This window comes from Papilio polytes, unplaced genomic scaffold (assembly GCF_000836215.1).
Source record: "Papilio polytes unplaced genomic scaffold, Ppol_1.0 DF823688.1, whole genome shotgun sequence".
NCBI classification, from domain to species: domain Eukaryota; kingdom Metazoa; phylum Arthropoda; class Insecta; order Lepidoptera; family Papilionidae; genus Papilio; species Papilio polytes.
In genome coordinates this window covers 1,030,917-1,055,638 of record NW_013525516.1, presented here as the reverse complement: position 1 = coordinate 1,055,638, position 24,722 = coordinate 1,030,917, and the positions used below count along the sequence as shown (strand labels likewise).

Here is a 24,722-nt window from a genome sequence, read left to right as displayed (position 1 = left end):
TAAGGGTAGGCGACGTATCTGCAATTGCAGATGTCTATGGGCAGCGGTCGCTTCGCCATTTTGGCGGATTCAGGTGGCCGCTTGCTCGTTTGCCATCTTATGTTATAAAAAAAAAATTGGCGAAGTTAAATCCTTATTGATGCACATAAAGGCTTCTAGTGTCAAACATTGTAGTATTTTATTCATAAAATTAAAGGTAAATATTGAAATATATTATAATTAATAATCAAGACGATTACAGAAGAAGTAATACTATGCTTTTAGCGTATTATCTTCACTGAATAAATAATAAAGATCTTTATAAATTCGTGTCCCGTTTCCATCACTCGAAAACGTCGCAATTAGTTAAAACGACGTAATAATTCAAGAAATCAAAACGTTGTACATTTATAAATAGCTTGTCTAACAAAGTGATAAATTGTAAGGGCGCATCAAAGAGACAGCGTCAATTAATTTGAATCCTCATCGGCGGGAAGTCACCGCGCAGATTGAGATATTGATCGCGACGATAACTTTTCCCCTGTATACCTCAAACTATGAATGTTGATCTTATTTGTCTTGTACTTCAGCGTTTACATGTGAAGGACAATAAACACCACTCATGGTGATAGCGTTTTATTTAGACCTAAAAGACTTGAAGGTTCCAAGTGTTAGCTCCGTCGGACAGTATAATAACTATTCAAATAAATGCAGTAGAACCGTGGTAACTCAAACCTCAGTAACATAAAAACCTCTATGACTTCAAAAAATAATATGTTACCTTCCCATCAGAGCCCAAAACTTCTATAACATAGACCTTTGATAACAAAAAACCTCTATAACTAAATATATTTTGTGTTTCCCCTGGACTTTTAACTTATCTACTGTATAACAGAAATTTGTAGATCTGTATATCTATAGGTACTTCTTATCAGTTACATGGCCATTCTAATATTTGTTTAAGAAAATATCATACTAACACTCTTTATATTTAAGTTTCTCTTTTTATTTATGTTAAATGTTGAATAAACAAATGGTAAGTTAGGAAAAAAATCCAATTTATTTCCAGGATTGCTTTGCAATCTAAACAGGTCCTCGAATACTAAAATAAACTTCGCCAACTCATAAAGAAGGCGACCTGTGTTTTCGGAAACTTTTACCGGAAATAAAAAAAAGACTTTCCGCCGAATCTTCACGAACAGAAACCGTATTGGTCACGTAGGTACACCATTTAGAGCGGGAAAGCTTCTATTGTGTGACAGGGCAGTCCGACCCTCTGCAGTTTACTTACAAAGGCCAATCCACGATTAAATTAATATTCAGAACACGAATCTTAATAGCTAATTGGATTAGAGGCATGTAGCGAAATTACCTAACCGGGTTACGTACAATAATATAAACGTACGTGTGACCGTAGTCGCGTTTTGATCGGCCGCAACTGTCAGCTGAGCCCTACAGTCCCTCCTTCGTACATATCCCACGGCTCCTACGCAAACTAACATAAGTCTAAAATGTGATTTTTCAGAAGAGTATTTGGTGTGGTTCCAATGTTTTTTTATATTGCATTGAAAATATTACGATTGCATCAAGACATTTAAATTATGATTTTAAAAAACAGTTTTGCTTAAAAAAAAAGAGTTACGACATATGCTTAGAAAATGTCGGTATTATGGAGTAGTTATTTACTTTATAACTACGTGAACAGCATCGAGTATTTACAAAAGGTAAGTGCTATTAATTCAAGTATGTAGATATATAGCATGAGTTTATGTAGTGAATGTAGGCACAGAAAGGCGAGTGACGTCACAGCCTATTAGTTTTACCGATCACGGCAAAGGTTCAGATTGACGCAAACAAGCGCAAGTAATTATGTTCGCTGAATATCGTATGAAGTAACACACTCCGCCCATTAACTACGCCTCTATACTTACATGTTATTGCCTCTGAGACCTTTGACATGGAATGATGGAATTGCTTTTGCTCGAATTGTTCACTCGTCTTCGTTCAATGGCTTTATTCGATTACTGTAGTGATTTAAATTGATTTATTACTTCAAATACTTCATTATACTATTGAATACTATCACTATTATTATGGATTCGATTTGAAACAGAAAAAAAGAGCTTCTTTCAATTATTTCCTATTAATGTCATCTTTAGATAAAAGGGTAACCCTTTAATTTAGCAAAATTGCAAAACCATTTTCTGGTATTCAAAAAACAAAATCGAAATTGCAATTTTCTTGTCAAACGTATCAAAAATCACACACTTTTGAATACACACCTGATACGATAATGTGTACAAGAGAAAGCATTTAGACTAAACATTCACGTATTTGCCAGCAACCAAAAGAGGGAGGCAGATGTTCCCGACGCAAATCTGTTTACTAAGTCCCCGTAACATGATTTAAGCGTTAAGGTGTCGTATAATGTACATTGTAGACACAAATAACAAGCTTCTCACTTAGAACTATCGATAGTTACATAATAATTAATACCTGGAAAATAAAAATAAAATGTATTAGAAAAATATTGTTTTAAGTTCGTTTAATTTTTTGACCGACTTCCCAAAAGGAGGTACTCAACTCGTCTGTATGTTTTTTTTTTATATTTGTCAATGTATTATTATTTCACTACCTTTCCGTCTACATGAAAATTAACAAAAGTAAATAGCACATACGTTCTTTCAGACTATGCTCTACATCTATGCCAAAATTCATCGAGATCCATTCAGCCGTTTGGACAGGAACCTCTAACAAATATTCATTCATTTGAATTTGATATAACATTAGGTACGGTTTTAAATAATAATTAAATTTCTTACTCGTATGTTTATTACCACTGCGGTAATAGTGAATAATAAAGTAAATGTTTCAAACCCTCTTTTTAAATTCTCTTACTGGGGCCGATCGTAAAAATCTTTTACTGCTAAAACCGAAACATCCATTTAAGTCTTCAAATAAACTGAATCGTAAAAACTTGGCAAACGTACTACACTCTTTTCCTTTACATTTCTCGTCAAAACTCCTAAGCAAACTTAGATTTACATGCGTAATCGTGTGTCAACTGAAGACTCCCGGAGCGGGCGGGCACGTGTTAAGTGCTCCGATGTAGACCAATATTTAGCCTTCTTTGAGGGCCCTCGCTTGTACATGTTTTCCTATCGATTTGAGCTCGATCTTCAAACGCATTCTCTACTTTTATTACACTGTATCCTTTGTAAGTTCACGATCAATCTTACTATTATAAATGAGAATGTTTGTTAGAGTTTTTAGCATAAACTACTAAACGGATCTAGATTAAATTTGGCATAGACGTAGAGGCTAGTCTGGAAGAATACATAGGCTACTCACTTTTGTTTTTTTTTCCACGCAGATGGAGTTGCAGGTGAAAGCTAGTATTCATTTTAAAGTACAGGACACATCATACTTTTACTAATATTAGAATTTCTTTAAAAAATCGTAACAGATTTTGGTAAACTTTAGTCTGGAAGGTATATGCTATTTGTTAATTTTTTTTTAATTCCGCGCGCATAAAGACGCGGACAAAAGCATTTTTTTTTAATATAAATATTGTGTTACCAGTGGGTTTTTACTATTGTTATACTCGTTTCACAACAATATTGTCTTTCAAGAACGAAGATAACATTAATGACTTTCTTATACAAGTCTTAAGATCGTAGAACCATAAAACATGGTATATCCAGTTTCTTTATATCACTGTCATCATTAATTCCTCTCAGAGTGACAAAATAATTAAACAATTCCTCGTTATATTTGATGTGTCGGGTCTGCTCCCTCAGGAACATCCTGAACAGCTACGAATCACATAAGGAAATTCACCGGGAAATGTCAAACGAGAAATCCACGCACGGAAATGTCAAACGGAGCCAGAATCATCTAGTCTTTGGAGACAAATTATCTGGTTACAGACATTTATAATATAACTTCTCTAGTTGGTTAAACCAAGAAATAATAAGGGAAATTATTTTCATAACCACAATAATTAAAATGAAATATTTTTGGACTTTCTCAATTATTTTTATTAAGTATCCTACAGTATTTGAGACGCTTTTTAAAAATTGTAATGAATAACATTTTCATAAAAACAGTAGACCGCAAAGAAATAATCTCGCAAACCAATAAAGAGTTCGCATCGACATGGCTAAGTGAAAACTTTTTTCCGATCCCCGAACAATATAAGTTTTATTTCTCCCGAAAGTATAAATTCCCAAACACAAAGTAGCTCTAACATCTTTATTGCTTTTCATAAAGAAGTCCCCGTTTAACGTATAGATTTGTCGACGTAATCGGTTTTAGAAATATTTAGCTTTATTTATTCTTACAAAGAGAAAGTAATAAAATATATTTATTAAGTAAAATCTGATCAAAGGCAAGCCATACTACACCAGTTTTTAAATGGCTTTTAGCAACTAGCCAGTACATAACTAAGATTTTTCTTTTCAATATAAAGTAGAAACAACGTAGAAAATTGGTATGGTTTTTATAGATTTTAAAAGCAGACGAATACCTTTGACTTAACTATCACACATCTTTTGTGCGATTGTCGATTATTTCGCAGCCTATTCAACTGTTTAGTTGCACAACTATAAATCGAATAGTATGCACATAATATACAAGCTCATAGGAATCTAAGTGAGACTAAAAATATGTGCGATAGTCCAGTCAGTGCGTGCGCTTTTTTTTTTTATAATATAAGGTGGCAAACGAGCAAGCGGCCACCTGAATCCACCGAAATGGAAAACGACCGCTGCCCATAAACATCCGCAATTGTAGATGCGTTGCCTACCTTTCATTGACGGAGGAGGAGACGCACCTAAAGAGGATATTTCCCCTTCCTATGCGTCTCCTCCACCGTCAAATCCACTTTTCCTTCCCACCCTCTCCTCTTAAGAAAAGAGTGAAAAGGGGAAGGGACTAAAATTAGGCCTCCGGCACCACACTCATCAGACGAAACGTGGAATTGCTTCCACTTCACTCCTGTTTTCTGTGTGGTCGTGGTATTACACCGGGCGAGCCGGCCCATTCGTGCGAAGATGTTAAAGCGGGCTCTACCACTGTTAAAGTGCGCTCTCACAGTACGAAGAGAATTCATGATTCTAAATACGCGAGAAGACAGAACGCATTCGCAATGAAATACCTCGTTAAATAGCTAAATTAGAAGAGATAAATTTTGATATTGACAGCATGAACAAATTCGTTTGGGACTTTTATCACGAATCGCAATATGTATTTTATGAGTGCCGTAAATCGAAGAGCGTGGCTTTTTAACGTTTGCCTACGAGCTCTCGTACCAATTTTATGAGATTCGTCGTTAGAAATTTTATGCGACTATCATAGGACCTATCCGGGACCGGTTATCCGGTTTATACTGTACAATTTGTTTCTAATCAATATGAATATGAACGGATATACTGATCTTTATTTGTTTTTCTGATTGAGATTGAATCGACCTTTATCATATATTAACTTTGGGATGCAATGTAAAAGTAGACATGCACTATTTTATTTTATTTATTTATATAAATATGCACAACAGCTAATTTAGTAATCATACAATTGAACTATTTTAATAGTGTTTTTTTTTAATGTACATATATCTTATAACACAAGTATGTACGTAAAAATCTTTTTCACAGATCTATGAAATGAAAATAGGTGTAAGGCATTTACGCACCCTCAATGAATGTTAAATCCACCACCGATATAATATTTTAAAAATAAATTCCATAAAAATTGAATCAGTATCAAAAATTCTATAGAAAACTTTGCGATACTTATTCCAGACACGTTCCATAGGTGTATTTTAAAGTAGGAATTGACGGTGGCCGACATTAGGGATGCCGCGTGCTTCCTCCCCTGAAACTTTCTCGACCGTGCACCTTTTGATATTCAATATACTGTGGCACCTTAGCAATCCTTTGATGAGATGTTTTATGCAAAAAACGTTGGTGCTGTTAGCGGGCGCGATAAGCGTTCGAAAGTGAACGCATTAGTATTCCCCTGCCCGTTCGCTACCTCCGCCCTACAGTTTTGGAGCAAAAAATCAATGTTTATTCACGTCGGACGCGATTTGAATGTTAATTAGGACGATTGCTAATTGCTTTGTTGTTCGGCAATAGCTGTCACTCAATGTCACGGAAGAAAATAGAATTGATTTCGTTTTTGTAACACTTCGTTCGACCCCTCTGTATAAATGTACCTATTTTAAGAATGTGTTTCAATAGATATGTCCATTGGCTTTAAGCTACGTACTTTAAAGAAAATTCTAGTTGTGAAGTCAATCTGTTTTTATATCTCAATTGTTTTGTTTTTTAGACAAGCAAATCGAAATCCTAATATGAGTTTGCAGAAATTTAAACTTAACTCTCAAGGGTAAAAGCATCTTGTCTCTTGTCATATCCAAGATACACAGCAAAGAGTAGATTTATATACCTACAATGCTCTATTCTAATTTTTTTTATAAAAATATTAGTAGATTTTTGTTAATTTACTAATATTTCCTTTAACCATTCCAACTAAGCTATAGGCTTGTGCTAGGATATGGTTCACAAAATTGTCGAATGGTAGGATTCGAACCCTTTGACCGCAAGATCGGTAGTCCTTACCCTAAAGCATTAGGCGGTATTGGCGGTATAGTTAGTTAATTTGTACATTTTTTATGAAATTAAGGAAATCGTATTATGTAGAACAACAAAGCCAAAATAATCACTAATTGATAGGCACTAAAAGCAGGGTGCACATTAACTAATCTAAAACAAGAACGTCCATAACGAAGTGAATAATAATCCTCAAAATAACTTAGCAGGCATAAACCTTAGCGATCCGCTGCAAATACTCTTATAAGTATCGGAAACCCATTTACTTAAGTGCATGAAGTCCAAGTTTCTACATAAACATGAAATGCGGTCTAACAAAATGATATGTGATTTAGTTGCTCTGGCTTCAACAACTTTAGTTTACTGACTAGTCATGTATTAAAGTTTCAATCGGTGAGTTTGAAGATTGGCTGTTGTATGTACGTATTGCATAGCAACAGCCACAAATGGCATGTAAACAATATTTATAGTCACGTTGCAGGAAACGGAATTATCAAATTTATTGAAAACAGCGTAAGATGGTTTACTCCAGCGTTTTATTAAGATATAGTTTGCTCATATTATTATAAGCTTCGTAATTTTAAAGTACATCGTTTTTCATATTTATATGTATTACAAAACAATATCACATTAAAATCTCGATAAAGTAATTGCAATGAATAATTCTAAAATCGTAAAATGAGACTTTTACGTTAAAGGTGTATACGTGAGTTAATCTAATAAACTAAACATATCGCACTAGAGGTATTTTAAAACGAGAATAATTAAGTTGCACATGTCAAAGAGCATACACGACTTCGGTTGCGTTGAGGTCAGTAAATGATATCAGTTGTCGGACTCCACCATTAAGCTGACTGTGAATTTTAAATCGTTTTTAATAGAAGCTTTCAAAGCATTTGGCATCAAAGCTCCTCCCGTCGGCTACAGCCTACGATTTAATTTCCCATATATCTTCCTTGTTTTATTCTCTATCCAAGCAAATGATAATTTAATATCCTCTCTTTCTAGACAGAAGTGGAAATGAAAAATGTATGCAGTAAGATCAATGTTACATTTCTTTAATTTTGTCGAAATTGGAATTGAAAAATGGAAATATTTTAGTGTTAGGTGCTTATAGTAAATACCTATATATAAAAGTAAGTTTTAAAATTATATTCTAGAGAGTAACAACAATTTATTTGACGGAAGAGGACTTTGAAATTATTCTCAGCACGAATTAGTATCGGTGTCATCAGTTTAATTTAAACAGACTACCCCCATAAGCGTGTTTTATAAAACAGACGCGATGTAATTAAGTTTCAAGTCTCTTGTTAACATGGGAACTGTGTTTGAGAGATACGTTAACATTAATATTGTGTTTGTTTGTTAACAAAGGCGCCCTTGATACTAAAGAGTCTCGGCGTTGACGTCTAACTCGCGGAATTTAATTAACTTCGTTAACTTCTAAATACTCTTAACGTCTTTGATAGCTCGGTTCCCTTCCATTGACAAACGGAGCGAGCGCGTGTGTACATGAGCGATGTCAAACTTTTATCAACGTCTGAGGAGCGCACAAAAGTTGTCTGGCAACAGTGATTTAGGCGTGATAAAACAAACGAGGAAGACAGGGTCCGCATTGCGGGTACATCATACGCTCGTTTCTCATTGTCTGCCGCCACCTCGAGCGCCGCTTCAGCCTTCCGCCGGGACGATGCCGTTTAATGCATATTATAACGCAATGAGCATTCCGAATGGCCCGGTTGGGGAAGCAATATTGCAACCGACTCCAAACTACCACAGAACTCTTTATTGAAAGAGTAAACTGTCCTTTTTCACCAAATGCCTCGAGCTCTTTGCGACGGCGGTTCGCACAACTTATTTCACGTCCCAGTGTAAATAATAGCGAACTAAGAGTGCATCGGATTTTCGGGAATGCGGATTTCGCTCCTCTTTACGCTCTTTGCCGCGGTCTAAATGTATGTAACCGTTTACAGAGCGCAACTGTCGCTAAAATTAGCTAAATTTAAACATTTTACTGCTCGTTGAAGTTCCGTAATGAAACGTTCCCGTTGCTACAATGTGATAATGTTCAACGAAAGACTTTACGTCGCTATTGAAAACGGAGCCAAAGTTACATTATGCAGATTAACTTAGAGTAATTATCACGGTACGTGGCTAAAGCACATGAGGGAACGTCAAAGGTAACGCTTAAACAATTTAATATTCCACACGAGCATTTCAAACGCCAACTCGAACCGGAGCTCGCCTTTCGTAAAAGTTGTTCAGTAAACGAACTCCCCCTTCGTTAGATATCTACGTGAGTTTAATCCTTTCCGTACGGGTTCTTACGGGATACGGGGTTGAGAGCGATTTCCTAGGGAAATTGGTGAAAATTGGAACAACATGGGCGAAAATTAGCACTCGGTGGCGTTGTTTAGAGCGTTGCGGTGCGGTGCGGTGCGGCGGACCGAATTTATGCAGATAGAAATGTGACGTGAGGCGAATGCGGTTGTACTTACGCGCTACCGGGCGCTGTGGTGGTCAGGCAAGTCTAAGTAATAACAATTATTTTTACGATGTGCAATGTATGCACATGACTCTATAGTAAGTGGAAGTTCTGAAGGAAATTTAATAGTTTTGGTTTGTAAGCGATTAAACTGCGGCTGCCTAATTGTCTGGAAAGCGGTTATGGTAATTATCTTCGGACATGATATTCATAAATTTATAGAACCCTAACATTAGGGAAGGCGAAAGGAGTACTAAAATATGTATACATACTTTTACAGTTTACAAAATAGTAAGCATTTTTCTTTAAATTTCTATTTAAAATTAGGCTTAACTGAGAAGATAAACAAAAGCACTCTATAGAAGAACCATGAAAAGTTTTTTGTTGGCCCATTAAAACTGGAAAATAGCATCCGTCTGCTAGAAATACAGCGCGGCTTAAAAGCTTGAGTGCAAGCTTTTAAAAGTTAATAAATTGTGAGTTGACAAAAAGCGTTTAAAATTGTGTTTTGTTCGCTATTTGGGTACAAACAACGAACGGTGTAATAGATTTTTCGTGTTTTAAACTCTAAATCCGATGTTTCGCACTCGAATGTGCATAATCCCCAACCCTTCGGGCGTTGCATTGGCATTCGGTGTCCAGAGAGCCTGTCCACACGGCCGTCACTGCCGCGCGAGTTATAGCCATTGTGGCACTTTCGCACTTTTTAATCTCCTAGTGCGTTGCCATTTTTAATTCGTCACTTTTATGAAATTCTAAACTCCCAGGTTGACTGTGTGTTTTGTAGCTTTATTGTACGGAATTGTTTTACTTCATTTGAAACGGAAAAATGTCTACTATTGTATCAAATAATTTTTAACTATGTTAACTTATTACAAATTTAAATAGGGTCTTTTACTGAATCGTTACTGAGGTTTGAAGGTTACGGGAGTTAACCTGTGATTTTTTTTTTAAATGAAGCTTTTTACGGGACATTTTACCGACCTATGCCCGGTTTTATCATTTCAAATTTGTAGCAGATAAAGTGGTTTCGAAATAACACTAATGCATCTCACAAAAGGGTGATATAGACATATATGTGTGCGTAAATAGTGATAAACAGTGGCAGGATGCGAGCTCATCGCATACATTACCGTCAGCTTTCACGATGCCCATGGGATTATGGGGAGAGAATGTTCTATAGAGACTAACATAAATACTAATAAATATATAGGTACTGGAACAATAAATCTCCTTTTGTTTTATCTATTATCCGATTACATAAAGAATAGACTTAATTTATTTAAATAGTAATTATGTACAATGAATAAAATTTTGTTAAAGTAAAAAAAAAACATTGCGCAAGTGCCTTAAATTACAACATTTTACTGTTCGTTGAGTGATATTAAGTCGTCTCCTTTCTTAATATAATAACTCAAAGGTTTTGTGGAATAAACATGAAACCGATCCTTAATACATTAGCATGATAAAATAATTAATTTCGTCTTTTAACTAATTAAGCAGGTGTTTGTTCAAGTACTTACTGGTTCCGGCATAATACACGGTGTATTCCAGCTGGTGTCCCAGCATATCAACTCTCACTCTGTCCACCACTAGTCTTGTGAAGAACAGGTCCCGCTTGTAGTAGATCGGTTTCTCATTCTCGTGTGATACCGCGCTGTCCATTAGTGGATGTGATCTGATACAAACAAGACATAGTTTTATATATATAGACTAGCTGTTCCCGTGCGACTTCACGCGCATCTAATTATGAAAATTTTATTTTATTGTTTACATTCGTCAAATTATCAAATACAAATGTCAAAATAACATGACATGATGGCAACCTTGCTTTCTTGATGTTGGCAGCAACTTATGGTCTCTTTCCTACATTAGGATTTTTATCCAAAATATTTCCCCCTAAGTTTAATGTCGTTAAAATATATAGCCTAAAGCGTGACGCAAGTACAGGGCTCTTTATTAAAAAAGGGTTATTCAAAAATATGGTAGAATTGCTGACATCTTAGGCAACAAAGTGTTTGTTTACGCTTTATTATAATAGTATATGTTATAGATAAGACAAAAGTATAGTTGGAAACGTAGTATGCTTATACTAAAGTCGTAAATACTAACAAATTAATCAAATGTATTTTTATTTTAATTAAACATGTTAATAATACTCGTAAGATCACTACGACGAGTTTTGTCTGAAGACTTAAAATCAAAGTATTGTTTCCAAGTACGAAACAATGTCTGCTACGAAATGTCTACACGCTACGCTTCGTAGCTCTATCATTCGTATCGATGCAGACAACAAAAAATCATCCGTTTAAATAAAACTCAAATACTTGCAAATGAGAGAAAAAACTCATGTAACTATTTTCAGACAGGGTGTTGCAGGTGAAGTGTTAAAATCTCAAACATTTCCACACGAGGATCGTGAAAAAGTGGGGGCAGAAAAAAATAATTGAACACTCTAGGGGCGAGAGCGTCGGATAATTAACAGGACGTGTCGCCAGATAAAAGTGCCTGTGGATTTCAATGGGCGCGGCATCCCGGACTCGCTGGAGACCGGGAGTGATGTTTAAACGATTGTCGTTCTGTTTTCGCACTACCCACTTGTGATAATATGGTGACGAACGAATGATCATATAGCATTTTGATGTCACTTAAGTGATTAAATTTATTACGTACAAGTCCATAGCTAGGATTCTGTATATCCTTTTTATCATTTATTTATTTGGATGAAATCGAAGTTGAAATTTTATGAATTTAACATTTAATAATAATATTATAAGTGGAATTATCGAATTACTTTTCTTAATAGATTTAACAATTAAACACTTCGCCAGTTCATACATAATAATACCATCTCACCTGATAAAATTGAGAACAGTGTCAGGTAATGAGGAGGTATCATTGACACAAGTCCCGGGTCTCGGTTCCGGTACCCTGCTGCTTATAACAGGGAGCCATGCTGAGCTGGATGTGGCTTGTTCTTTGAATTTCCCCTCAAAAGCTTTTTGGATATCTCCGATAGTGAAGGTACATATCGCAGAGCCCATCAAACCAGTGGACGCGGTTGTAAATACCCCGTAGAAGCGGCTATCGTCTCCAGGAACTTTGTAGATACTCTCTATGTAACAAAGAAATTGATATATTTAGTTAACATTTCTTTAATAATTAATAAAACAGTCTTCGAACATACACACGAAAATAAGTGGCGAAATCATCGCTGCCCTAAAATATTTAGTATGAAAGTTTTAAATTTTTGAAAAATTCATAGCAAAATTGTTTCTACGTGTTTTTGAATTGTTGAACGAAAGAATTCGGAGCATGAAATAGTTTAATCATTTTAAAATTGCTGTATTAAAATGTAGTAGCAAAAATAAAATTCATTGAATTAATAATTATTCCAAGAACTTACCGTTTCATTCTTTGACAGAAAGATAATAAAAAAAAATTACTTCTCTTTTGGGAGTAATAAAAAATTAACCAAATTGTAATGTTCGTTTTCGTAAATGGCCACGAAAATGTTTATAAAGATGACGACTTTAATTTTTCGCAATTCTACAGAGGTAACAAGTTAAATACAATTTGCATATTAAACGGCTCCAAAAACTGAGCCGGGAAATTATCAAGTACCGTCACGAAGTCTAATTTGTTCTTGCTTGTCCAAAGTTATGAGAGTTGAGTCAAATTGTCGTAATTGTGTGACACGAACTTTATATCTCGATGTCACCAAAAGTTGCCGCCACAATTCAACTAGTTTCAGCAATTATAATTGTCAATCTAAACGGTTGGTGAACATTGTCACGGCTTGCGGGGTTAATATTACATTGCCATATCCTTTCAAGTTTATTACAAAATGTACGAAGATTAACTTAATTCGAAACTTATAGAAAATACCTTCTGTAGTTCGACATTTTCATATTCAAAAATAAGATAATGGTGGTAAATAAAATCTAACAGAATATTACTGTCAAAGACACTTTTAATCATAAACGACGGTCATTAATAGATATAGGGTAATGACAGTGAGGTATGCGAATTACGCGCACATACCAAACACGGAGCGTCAGATATGCCTACATCGCTCTTCAGTAATGTGGAGAATGCACATCGAATAGGGAACGCAAAAACCTAGCGTGTCGCTCCGTTAATAAACTAAAGCAATCTTTTGTATCGAGAAATCGGCTAGACTTCAATGAAATCTTAGCGCAATCTATTGAAACTGTTTAGTGAGATTGACAGATCGTATTTGAGATTAGATGGAAATCTAAAATTGCATGAGGTGTTTGCAGTTTATAAAGCAAAGCGTATGTTAAAGTTTTGGATAAGAACGTTAGCATAGAATATTACTTACGTATTTCATTGAAGTAGAATGGGAACTCTCCAGGTATGCTGCAGTTCAACCTTGCTTTTAGGTAAGTCGCCCAATTCTGGTTGAGTATGTTCTTGCCTCCGGTATCACGTTTGCAGACGCGGGCGACCCGAGAATAAACTGCCTTACCGCAGTTGATGTACTCCACTGCTGTCTCGCGGAAGAAGAATAGCACGTACTCGCCGACGTCGAATGAACCAACGAAGTTCGGTTCTAGAAACAAAGATTTGTCTTAATATTTTAAAACACAGATAGATTCTTTTCCAAAAGAAGACTACTAGAGCAAGTTTTTGCTTATAATAAGCAAGTCTTTTCGATTATTACATTTATTTTCAAGAACTTTTACGTGGAATGTTCTTTTTGGATTTCTTTGTACTTCTATTTTAATCTTTATAGCGTATTTTTGGTTTATATGAAATATAATGTTATTGTCAAATTTATAGACGTTTGATATTTTAATGCTATCCCATAGTATTTTAAATTGTGCCCTCTTTCCCACGTCGATAGCACAATATCAAATTGCTATTATTCTCTGCGATGTGCAATAAATATTAGATGAAGCCGTGTCACTCTATACAGGGTATTTATAGCTCGCATTAATACTTGCTTATTTGTCGGCCGCATAATGAACTGGCCACGTGTCTAGGATTATCGACGCACGTTCACAAGCAATATCTTTATTCATCACAAACTACATAGTTTTATTAAAATCGCAAGTCGCAGGTTTATTATTAATAAGGCCGGCCTTTAAATTATTGGCGTCATAAATTATTTAGCTCCATCATAATTAATTGGGCCGATAAATCGGGTTTATACGTTGATGAATATTCCACGCCCGAATGTTTATTGACTGAGCCGACGTTTATTTTGAAAAATTCTCCGCATATTGTGTAAGTGATTTTCTTTATTACTTCTAAAGAACGATTATGACCATAAAACATTACTAGGAGCCAATGTTTTTTTTTTATCTAAATACTTTTATTCTCACTATAGCCGAAAATTACCTAATGACTTTAAAGTAATAATGAGTTTGACTTGTTTTTTCTTCTTAGTAATTTTGCTACTGGAACTAAAATTAGTAGATTTTTTAAACCTGAGCACTGCGACGAGGATATAAAAAATGTTATAACAAATATTGTATTATAATCATTCTGGTTAATAGTCCAGCTGCATTGCGTAAACTGAGATTAAATAATAATTTATATTTAACATTATGGTTAATCATTTAACTGTACACTATAAATTGTGTTATTACAAATCCGAACGTAATAAACAGGATGACAATAACGATAATTAAATTAATGTTTACACTGAACAAACAAAGCAATAATTTTAATATAGTTTAACTTCATTTTAATTTTAAATAAATGTATCGTATAGTTGATAAATCAACTGATAAAGATTGTAGCTATAACAAACAGGTCGTTAGAGTGAGCTCAGTTTAATTTCATTGTTTAGTCGCAAACAGGCGAATTCCAAATCCTAAATCGTGTCAGAGCGGATAATTGTAACAATAGTCGTAATGATTAGCGCGGCCCGGCTGCCTGGCGGCCCGGCTGCCTGGCTGCCCGCGGTCGCTGATTGCTGATTAGGGACGTTCCGATTTTCAATGATTCCATTGATTTGTGAATTCATCGAGCATCGTGAACTGAACAATTAGTGAACGATTCACGGCTACAGAGTGATTTGTTACTATTCTTACGTAAATATCGATTTATTATTATTCTTCCTAATGCATAGTTTTACATCAATATGACAAATTAATGTTTACCATAATGTTTGTGAATACTAAAATATGATTTAAAATACTATCAATTACTTACTGTCCAACCATTTGGAATCGTATTTCAGAGTTCGCTTATATGAGAACTCCCGTCGTCCAGTTGTCAGGTTATGCAGATCAGTTCTGAAGATGACGGTATCCGCTTTAGTAAACTCAGCGTTGGTTCCGGAGTAGAGCGCTGGCAAAGAGCCCGGGTTGCCCCTCTCCACCCAAAGCGCTGTCGAGTTGTCCGCTGGGTCGTAGGGGCACTTGGCAATGCCCATGCCGATCCCCGGCACGTACTCATGCCGCGGCAGGTGTGTCAAGTTCGACTGCAACAATACAACATTTGTTTTTATAGCTTCCCATTCGATACATTCCGCGTCTGTTGTTAACTATAAACGATTCTTTTAATGGCCGCCCAGGTATCCATTTGCATGGAACTCACTCGGACCCCCACTTCTAACGCTCCCTCCCTCCTACACTTTGCAGCCGTCGTTAAAAGTTAAATATTAAAAATTTTACGCTCGAACACTTCAATTTTATACGCTATTAATCAAAACGCATCTAAAAAAAAACATCACCTAACGAGTAGATTTATGCGCCTCAGTTTCAGACTGCCCACCCCCGACGTGCCCAGTACTCGACAACACATCTGCTATTAATTTTTCAAAAAAAAAAACCATGTCCGCTACACGTTTCGTGCGATTTATAGAGCGAGACTTATTATTTTCGAGGCGTCGGAGTATTTTCAACGCGGCGCGGACGCTACCGAGAGGCGGTCTATTAGTATAATGCGATGGGTGGCGGTAAGGTTTTCGAAATTATCATAAAATTACTAAATGTAGCATAAACGTGGGGCGGGCAGCCGGGAGCCTGGCGTCGTGGATTGAGACTTTATGTAAATTTTAACGACGCAGCGACCATCGGCGCCACCTGTGACCCGCCCGCCGCGCCCGCAACCCGCACACCCTCCGGCGTCCTCGCCCGCGGCACCTGTCGAAAACCTATGCCGTTTTTATTTTAATAAGCCGAGGATTAAATTAGGCATGAGGACGTGCGCCGGCCGCCTCCGGCGCGTGTAAGGAGACCTTTCTTCATTCTTTCTTTAAAATTCACATTAGACTTGGGGTGGACGTTATATCGTTTATCACGGTACAATATTTTGAGAATGTTATTCTGAAACGTTTATGGAGATGTTGACAATTTAAATGTTTGCATTTAGTCGTTTTCCTTTTTATTAACGCTCGAACAAATCTAGGATCTAATAGTGTAACAACATTACAAGAACGAAATAAAATTTTAGTAATCAATCTCTAAAGCAAACAACAAATTACGACACGATATACCAAACAGTCTTTAATACGAGAAATATACAAAAAAGTCTGCGTTGTTCGCGGTAAAAGTATTGTTAAAATACTTTACACGAACTTTACAGAGAGTTTTGTGGAGCGCAGTTTATTCCCATTTCCTGGGGAGCATTATTCCGTTGGAGCGGCCGCGGCGGGCCTTCTAAGTCCAGGATAAACAAGCAAATGGATCGGACGGAAGAGCTCCCGGCCTTTCCCTCGCAGAATAAGAAAGTTTGCTCGGCGGACCCTTCATTAGGCACTTGCTATTGTTTGTTTATGAAATTAGCATCGGCGATGCTTTTCACAGTTGGACCAGTGACGGAGTAATGATTGAGCATTGAGTGAAACTTCCAGTTCGAGATTTAAATATTTGTTCGCTTTCAATTTTTTTTTTCTCGTCGTTCCGTATTATGTTTTGGATTATTGTGTAAAAGTTTTAATAATGGATGTAAATGTTTTTGGAAAATTTTGGACTGCCCAAGAAAATGTTTTACGTGTTGTTATTTCGATATAACAAGTTCTTTATTAATACCATTCAATGGAAATTTCTGCGTACTCAAGTTTTTTTCAGACAAAGAGTTTATTTTCATGCGCATATTTTAGAATATCACATTTACTTAAAAATACTACACTAAACAAACAACCAAAATAAAAACATTTTAGATCTTAACGTTAAAGCAACTAGAATGTAAAGTGGACGATCGCGAGTAACCCAGTAAAGAACTTCATAATAGCGGTACTTGAAAGAAAAGTATAAACAGAATCGAAATGTATGCAAACGACGGAAGAGTGCGGTCGCAAATTCGCATCATGAAATTTAAAATTCACATGTAAATGGGACTTTTTAAACTTCCACAGCAGTAACATAAAATAAAACAGTGTCGATAGGACACCTGAAGATAGGAGCGAGTACAGCATGACACACGGCAATGGCTTCCCAATACATTGTGAATACATTTTCGAGTGGGGCGAAACTTCTGAGACATTCAATGTAATGTACGTTTTGAAATTCCATTTTACTATAAGATTGTGACAGAATATGAAACGAGAAGTCAGTACAGATGTAGTGTTGCATAAATATTAATGGAAATATTTTACTTGTATGTGATTGCAATTGATTTGTCTTCACGACGACAGAATTTAGATACAAATTTTCCATTTTGTTCAAGTAATCGAAATATAAAACATACATTTTGTTAGAATTGAAAAATTGAGAAAGCACTAGATTCTTGACATACAAAAAAAAGAAAAACAAGATTGCAGACTTATTTGTTCACTTAAGACTGTCTCTTTTCACTCGAGGAGTAAATATTGTTTAACATATTTCTATTTTCTTACCACCACAGCTGAAGTCAAATTCTGGTAAGCTAGGCATGATTTATAATTGTATTCTATTATTTAGAACTATCAAAAGCACATGCTCAATACGTCGTAATTACATTAAAGTTAATATAAGCTGCTCTCTGAATATTGAGCGAGAATAAGTTGTGAACGCACAAAGGGTTGTCGAATTTGCGAGATTGCGCCGCGGGAGAAGTTTGGCAGCGATGTCACTATCAGCTAATGACTGCTTGCTCATCTAAATTTACTGTAACATCCTAAATTATGCATACATAAATATATACAAGAGGCTCTGGTAAAATTTCTAACATTAATTACTTTCAGTATTAGTGAAACATTTTTTACATTATATGACGATCTCATTGAACTTATCTTTTACTCTTTGCCTTCTATAAAAGTAGAGGGGTTTTGTATTAATCTTTACCAAAATTAAAAATAGAAAAGATTTGTATTTTTTTTGATATATTGAAATAACTCCAAAACTAATGGGTCGATTTCAAAAATCCTTTCACCATTTAGAAGTTACGTTATCAGTGAATAATATAGGTTATGTATTATAATTTCACGAAGTAGTCGTAAGCAACAGCTGGTTTTAAATATGTTCAAGTAATTACGTGTTCAACAATTGTAAAGCCCTTTGTCATAGCTACAGACGTGGCAATTGCAAAACGAATGTAACACAAAGCGTAGACAATATTGGCTCCTAATTCTGAATGGGGTAGATAAACCACCTGTGTACTGGCAGTGGTGTCTCGTGAAATATTACCTCGTTTTAGGCGGCCGTAAACACTGCGACCCGACTACACCACTCTCACTGTACACATGTAATCACAATACGAGGCTCTGTTGTACAAAAGAAAAAAAAATTACTAATAAAATAAAGCGTAAACACTCACTACTTTGTGGCGTAGGATGTCATCAATCACAGCATATTTTTGAAAAATTCTTTCTTTAATAAAAAGCCCTACACTTACGACACGCTTTAGGCTATATATTTTTACGCTATTAAATTTGGGGGATAAATAAATTGGAGAAACCTTCATGTGGGGAAGGAAGCATAAACAACAAGCTGCCAACATTAAGGAAGCAACATTGCCATGGTTTATCATCATGTCATGTCATTTTGACATTTGCAATTGATAATTTAACACATGTTAACAAAAAAATTAAGATTTTCATAATTTTATGCGGATAAAGTCGCACGGGAACAGCTAGTTGGTTATAAAGAAATAGTGGCTAATGAAAACCTGGTTCTGGTGTGATCCTTAATTATGCGAATCGTATAACACAATTGACATGAATAATACGTTTCAGGTAATGATGACGACTGGCCAAGACCGAAAAATCCACGCACGTCATGGAGCCCGCCGTCTACAACCGCCTGCCGGACCACGTTACAGCGGCTACCAGCCTCGCGTCATTTAAAAACAAGCTTTAGTCATGGCTAATACAAAAACTCTTCTATAATGTTAAAGAATTTTTCCTACTATAATTGTTTTATGTATAATTTTTATTCAAAATATCTGTAAAGTTTTTTTTTATTTTTTAACATTCTGACTTGTAATTTTCTTATCAATAAAATAATTGTATCTGTATTTTGTATTTGATGATAGAATTTTTATGGCACATTTTCGCAGAATAGAATGTAAAACATACTTATACAACCAGTGTTAATTGTTACAGAAGATAAAGGAAATATTATTGATATGATTTCGAAGTTTAGTCTAAAAAGAAATTAATTCTTCAAGTGTATTTAAATTCAATTAAAAGTAAGACTTAGGATAGTGGGTGCCTGTATCACTTAGAGCCAGACTTAGTACCGCCTAGAGGGGTATTATACTCGTGTGTTTTAATTAAGTATTAAGGAAATACTTCGTTAACCTTAAGACCGGTTTAAGTTACTCTAAGTTTGCTTGAGGAGTGCGCCGTCTTAGTTTTAATATATTTTATTAAATAAAATTAAAAAGAGTGTTTTTTTTTTAATAAAAATGAAGCGAGTATTTTATTTTAAAAAATGTGAGTAAATTACAAGAGCTTAATTCTTAGTACGTAAGATATAGTTTCTATTAAGTTTAACGAGGGGCATAAAGTCTCACAAAAATGGTTATATAGCATCGGCTTGGTGGTTGAATGCTGCACTGCATGGCTTATAAAGTGATTTTGCAGAGTGCACTCAACTGCGCCGTTTGCGTCGACGTCCCACCATAATTACGATAATGACGTTAACATTCTTGTAAGACACCCTTCACACGGCAGCCTATAAGGTCGCTTTCATACCGCAAGTAACACACGTTCACATTAAAATGTTTACTTCAATTAAGTGTTCCCGTCGGTGCTTAACTCAGTAATAAATAATTAAAAAAATGAGAGGAAATATTTACTTACTTAAATCATTATATGCATTTTAAAATTAATTTAATAATATTTTAACGAGGTACAACCACTTAACGTACGGGTAACAGCTACGCAATCTTGTTCTATACACACCTATGTCCAGCTATGGACGTTCATACACTGGTTTTTTAAAAATTAATAAATACGAAGTGTAAAGAAGCTGTTAAAGAAGAGTTAAGAAAGTATAGAAAGGTTATTTTCTGATGAAAAAAAGGCACGTTTCAACCGGCACATATTTTATTGTTTCAGCTCATTTGCTTTGTGACGAGGCACGGATTGAACGTATTCAATTTAAATGGGAACAATCAATAAGCGGGGCTTATCGCGTTTTATTCGAACAAGATAAATGCAATGTGTTTTAAATCTGCTTGCCGTACAAATCGTCCTATTGTTATTGTACCTCGTAATCGGTAACAAACGGCTGATGCCTCTGTTTGTTTTGAACATTTAATCAAATGATTTTTGATTGCCTATATTTATTTCATATTGATTTAGATTTTGCAGGTGTTGAAAATGTTTTATTTTTATAGCCAATTCGGTGGAGTTTTTACTATCTAAAAATACATTTTTAAATAGACTTTTTAGTTTGTAAAAAAAATTATTAAAATCATTTGGTATATCGTCTTTTTTTCTTTAAAGTGTTTGTAGATAGTTCTATACACATTTTCATCTACTCGTATAATTTACTTTCATGTGATGTTTATTTTGACAGTAACATCTAATATGTTATTTTAAACAAATCGTTGCCGCAGATGCAAGAACAAGAAACAATAGAAGTCAAACGATGGGGGCCCAATCGGTATAGTCGTTTGTCTTCAATGTTCGTTCAATAGTTGCGCCCCATTTGTATCGTTGCTGTTATAAATTGGCGGTTGCAACAAATATGAATTGTCGGCTCGATTTTCTATCAGCTCGTTGCATCAGTGAGAATCGCCCTATCGATTCCGTACGTGTGATTTCACTCAATTTTTGAAACTGACGTGCCCTTACCCTCGGGAGGGAGTGAACGCATTACTCAAACCACAGATTATATTTAAGAGTTTTGAATTTTATATGTCAGTAAAACTATTTTCACTGTTACGTTTAAAGTGGGTGACGCGAAAAAAAGGATTGTTCAAACCTTATACTATCTGAGTTTACAATTTGATGTGTTACAACTTTAAATGTAAGTAAGCAATTTTTGCTTAATTACATTTAAATATGATGCTTTTACTACACTTATTTCATTTTGCTGTCATAAATAAAAAAAAGCACAGAGTAATTTAAGTAACAATGACATCGAACCCTTTCCGTCGTATAAAATCTTCCACTATCTCTGTTTTAACAGGCTGCTCTGTGTAAAACACTGTCCGGCCAGTATCAACACTATTGAATGGCCCTTTCGCCGCAAACGTAATATACTTCCAAATTGAAACCATCACCCGAAGCTATGACTCTAACAGAGTGATTTATTTGATGAATATTTTGTTTAAAATTGTAAAACAAAAGTACACTATTTATCCTAAAAGAAGATAGAAAAACATTGAGTTGTAGGTGAAAATTTTATCCTATTACTTTGTAGTCACTTTCTTAATTAGGTTAAAAAATTAAAGTCATATTTAAGTAAATTAAAAAAAAAACACAATTTAGATGAAAAGTTGTAGGTTATCACCACGGTAGATCACGACGTTGAAATGTTTGTTTTGATAATTGTTGAGTGCAAAATACAACCTCTTTGGCTGACAAGCAGTATGTATACAGCCAAAGAGGTTGCATACTGGCCACCAAGGCAATAATCGTCTGTAAAAGAAAATATATAGAAGAAGTCAAGAATGTGATCGACAGAGTTTTGAGTTTTATATATTTTTTTGTGTAAATAAGTTTTCAATAAAGATATGTTTGTTTTATAATAAGTGTTTTGTATTTTTGGCTGCCGCGCTGTCGGTAACAAGTTAAACAATAATCACGAATTTATATCATTATTTTAATTGTTATATTGTTTTAATGGTACATAATATATCAAAAGCGGATAGTGGCGTCCTAGCAGGGTTAGAAGACATACCAGTTTAATAATTTATTATTATAGTGAAAAAGTCACTCTAAACCGCTATCTAAAGTAATATAAAAACGTGTGAAGGGTCAAAGCGGCACGATACATCATAAAATTATATGAAAGTCGAGTGCAGGGCCGGCGAGAGGTGAACAGGGCGCGGCAAATTTATTGCGGTCTGCTTTCGATACCTATTGTTGAAGCGGTTTTATGACTTTTAAAAAATAATTTCATAAAAATAACTCTACTTATCGCTACGAGAGCACACTCCATTGCGTCTGCAGTGGTCAGGGGAACGAAATATGAGTACGGAGAAATGAATATTGAAATTTTAAATTCGAAATGTTTACTGTTGCGGAATACGTTTACTGTGAAATTGTCACTGGGTATGAGAGCTTTAACGGAGTCGTTCGGGTAGAAATTTCTTTTGCGTTGAGGAAAAATCTGGTCTCGTCTTACGATGTCATTTGAAATCAGAAGCCGTGAAATTTGTCGCGGATGGCGACGGCAAGCCGTGGTTCGTCCGCGGTAATGCATCTGCCTGCGAAATGGTTGGATGCTAAAATCTAGTCGTAAAAAAGTTAATCAAAGAGACATATTTTTTTTATTCAGAAACAGATGTGCGTAGTAAGGTTGCGATCTGTTGCATTGTTGGCTTCTTGCCAAATGTAATGCTAGTGCCAGTTCAAGTGAAAATAAATAAACGGAAATCACAGTACCGTTCGTTTTGATACAATCTGTACATCGAGTACATCTCTTTTAAATCGTATTAAACACTGTATTAAAACCTTCTTCGTTTGTAATCGTCATTGTCATCAATCTGTCCCGACTCTACAATACAGATGTGCTGGCCTCAAGATGAACAGCAGTTTACATAATCAACGTTTTTCACATTATCGTTGCTCACATCTCAATCGTACTCGCGTTAAATATAACAATTGTATACTTACATATAAGACCCAGTCTTTAGGGCTGTGAGCGTTGGTGCCGCAAACGTAGAGCCGCGACCCGTCGCCCATGGGCTGAATCACGCGCACGTGGTTACGGCAGTCGAAGTGCTGTGGACATTATTCATGTTAAAGTACAATAATGAGAAGTACAGAAATCTTATTAGTTATTATTTCTAAGTAGACTATTGTAGGTAATTAGATGAGTACTTTGATAGAGAGTAACAAATTTGTAGCGAAATAAAGCAAAATAAAATATTTCTTCTATTAAACTGTATAAATGGATGCTTTTAAAGTTTTTATCGTAAATATTTTAATACAAAACAATACGTGCGTGTAAAATGTTAATGCACACTTAATACTTATTGTGAAATAAACGGACGGCCAATGAAGAAATCGAATGTGCAATGGCTCGTTGGCGCAAATTTTATTGGCATATGTTGAAGTGGGAGAGAGAGGAAAAATGTTGAGCGTGTGCGTGTCCACGGCCTGTGATTATGCAAATTTGCGTCCAACATAAATATTGAACGGGACATTAATATTCCAAACGACAGGAATACGCGATGTCCGTTTTAGTGAATAAAGCTTTCGCCAAAATGAAAGGCTTCAACTTTACATCAGTTCATTAGCGTTGCATCTTTCACAAATATGCCTGGATTGCTTTTCGGCGGCAACTTTACGCACGTGTGAACATAATTGTGCAATTAAAAGTTCGATAGTTCGATGAAATGGTAATGACTTTTGCAGTTTGAGGTTGTTATTGGACGTCTGGCGTATTTTCATGATTGTCTGGGATTTTGGCTTACATGAAATTTACTAATGAATTGTGAATTTACTCTGTTGTGTAATTCAACATTGTATAGATAAACTTACTCTATTCAAAGATGTTAAATACATTTATTGTAGTTCTACTATATACATTGAGAGAATAGTGACTCCTGTAGTAATAGGAGACACGAAATAGAAGGTACAAAAGGACATTGTAAACGATATTTTCAAAGTCCCGGACGGAATATATACTGTGTTTACAGATTGGCGCTCGGCGGCTGCGGTCGGCCGGTAGATTGAAACTAATTTTCTCTCCGTCACGACGAAAGCCGGCGCACCGCCATTGTACTGATACTCTGTCAGATTTTCAAATGGACAAAATATACAAGAGGAAAGGAAATCGCTTTGTCGAGTATGTTGTTAAATCGAGACGGATTTGAATCGAATCAATTGTGAGGTTGAACTATATGAATCGTTTTTAATTTTATTTGTTAAGCAAGTTGTGTAGTGTCAAATGTTTTCACTTTTTGACCGACTTCCCAAAAGAAGGAGGTATTCAATTCGTCGGTATATTTTTTTTTATTTTTTTTTATGTGTATTACGGCATAACTCCGCCGCTAGTGGACCGATTTGGATAATTCTTTTTTTATCCGAAAGGTAATGCTTGCAGGTGGGTCCCATTTTT

At 35.4% G+C, this 24,722-nt stretch overlaps 1 protein-coding gene across 1 annotated transcript in view; it reads right to left on the bottom strand.

The window, feature by feature from the left end:
* Window positions 1-24,722, bottom strand: part of LOC106104401 (semaphorin-2A) — a 92,869-nt gene that overhangs the window by 7,237 nt on the left and 60,910 nt on the right. The window contains exons 6-10 of the mRNA XM_013284446.1: window positions 23,273-23,380; window positions 15,268-15,538; window positions 13,427-13,657; window positions 11,938-12,196; window positions 10,605-10,759 (exon numbers count right to left, since the gene is read on the bottom strand). Coding sequence (XP_013139900.1) covers window positions 10,605-10,759; window positions 11,938-12,196; window positions 13,427-13,657; window positions 15,268-15,538; window positions 23,273-23,380 — 1,024 coding nt within the window. The remainder of the gene's footprint in view (window positions 1-10,604; window positions 10,760-11,937; window positions 12,197-13,426; window positions 13,658-15,267; window positions 15,539-23,272; window positions 23,381-24,722) is intronic.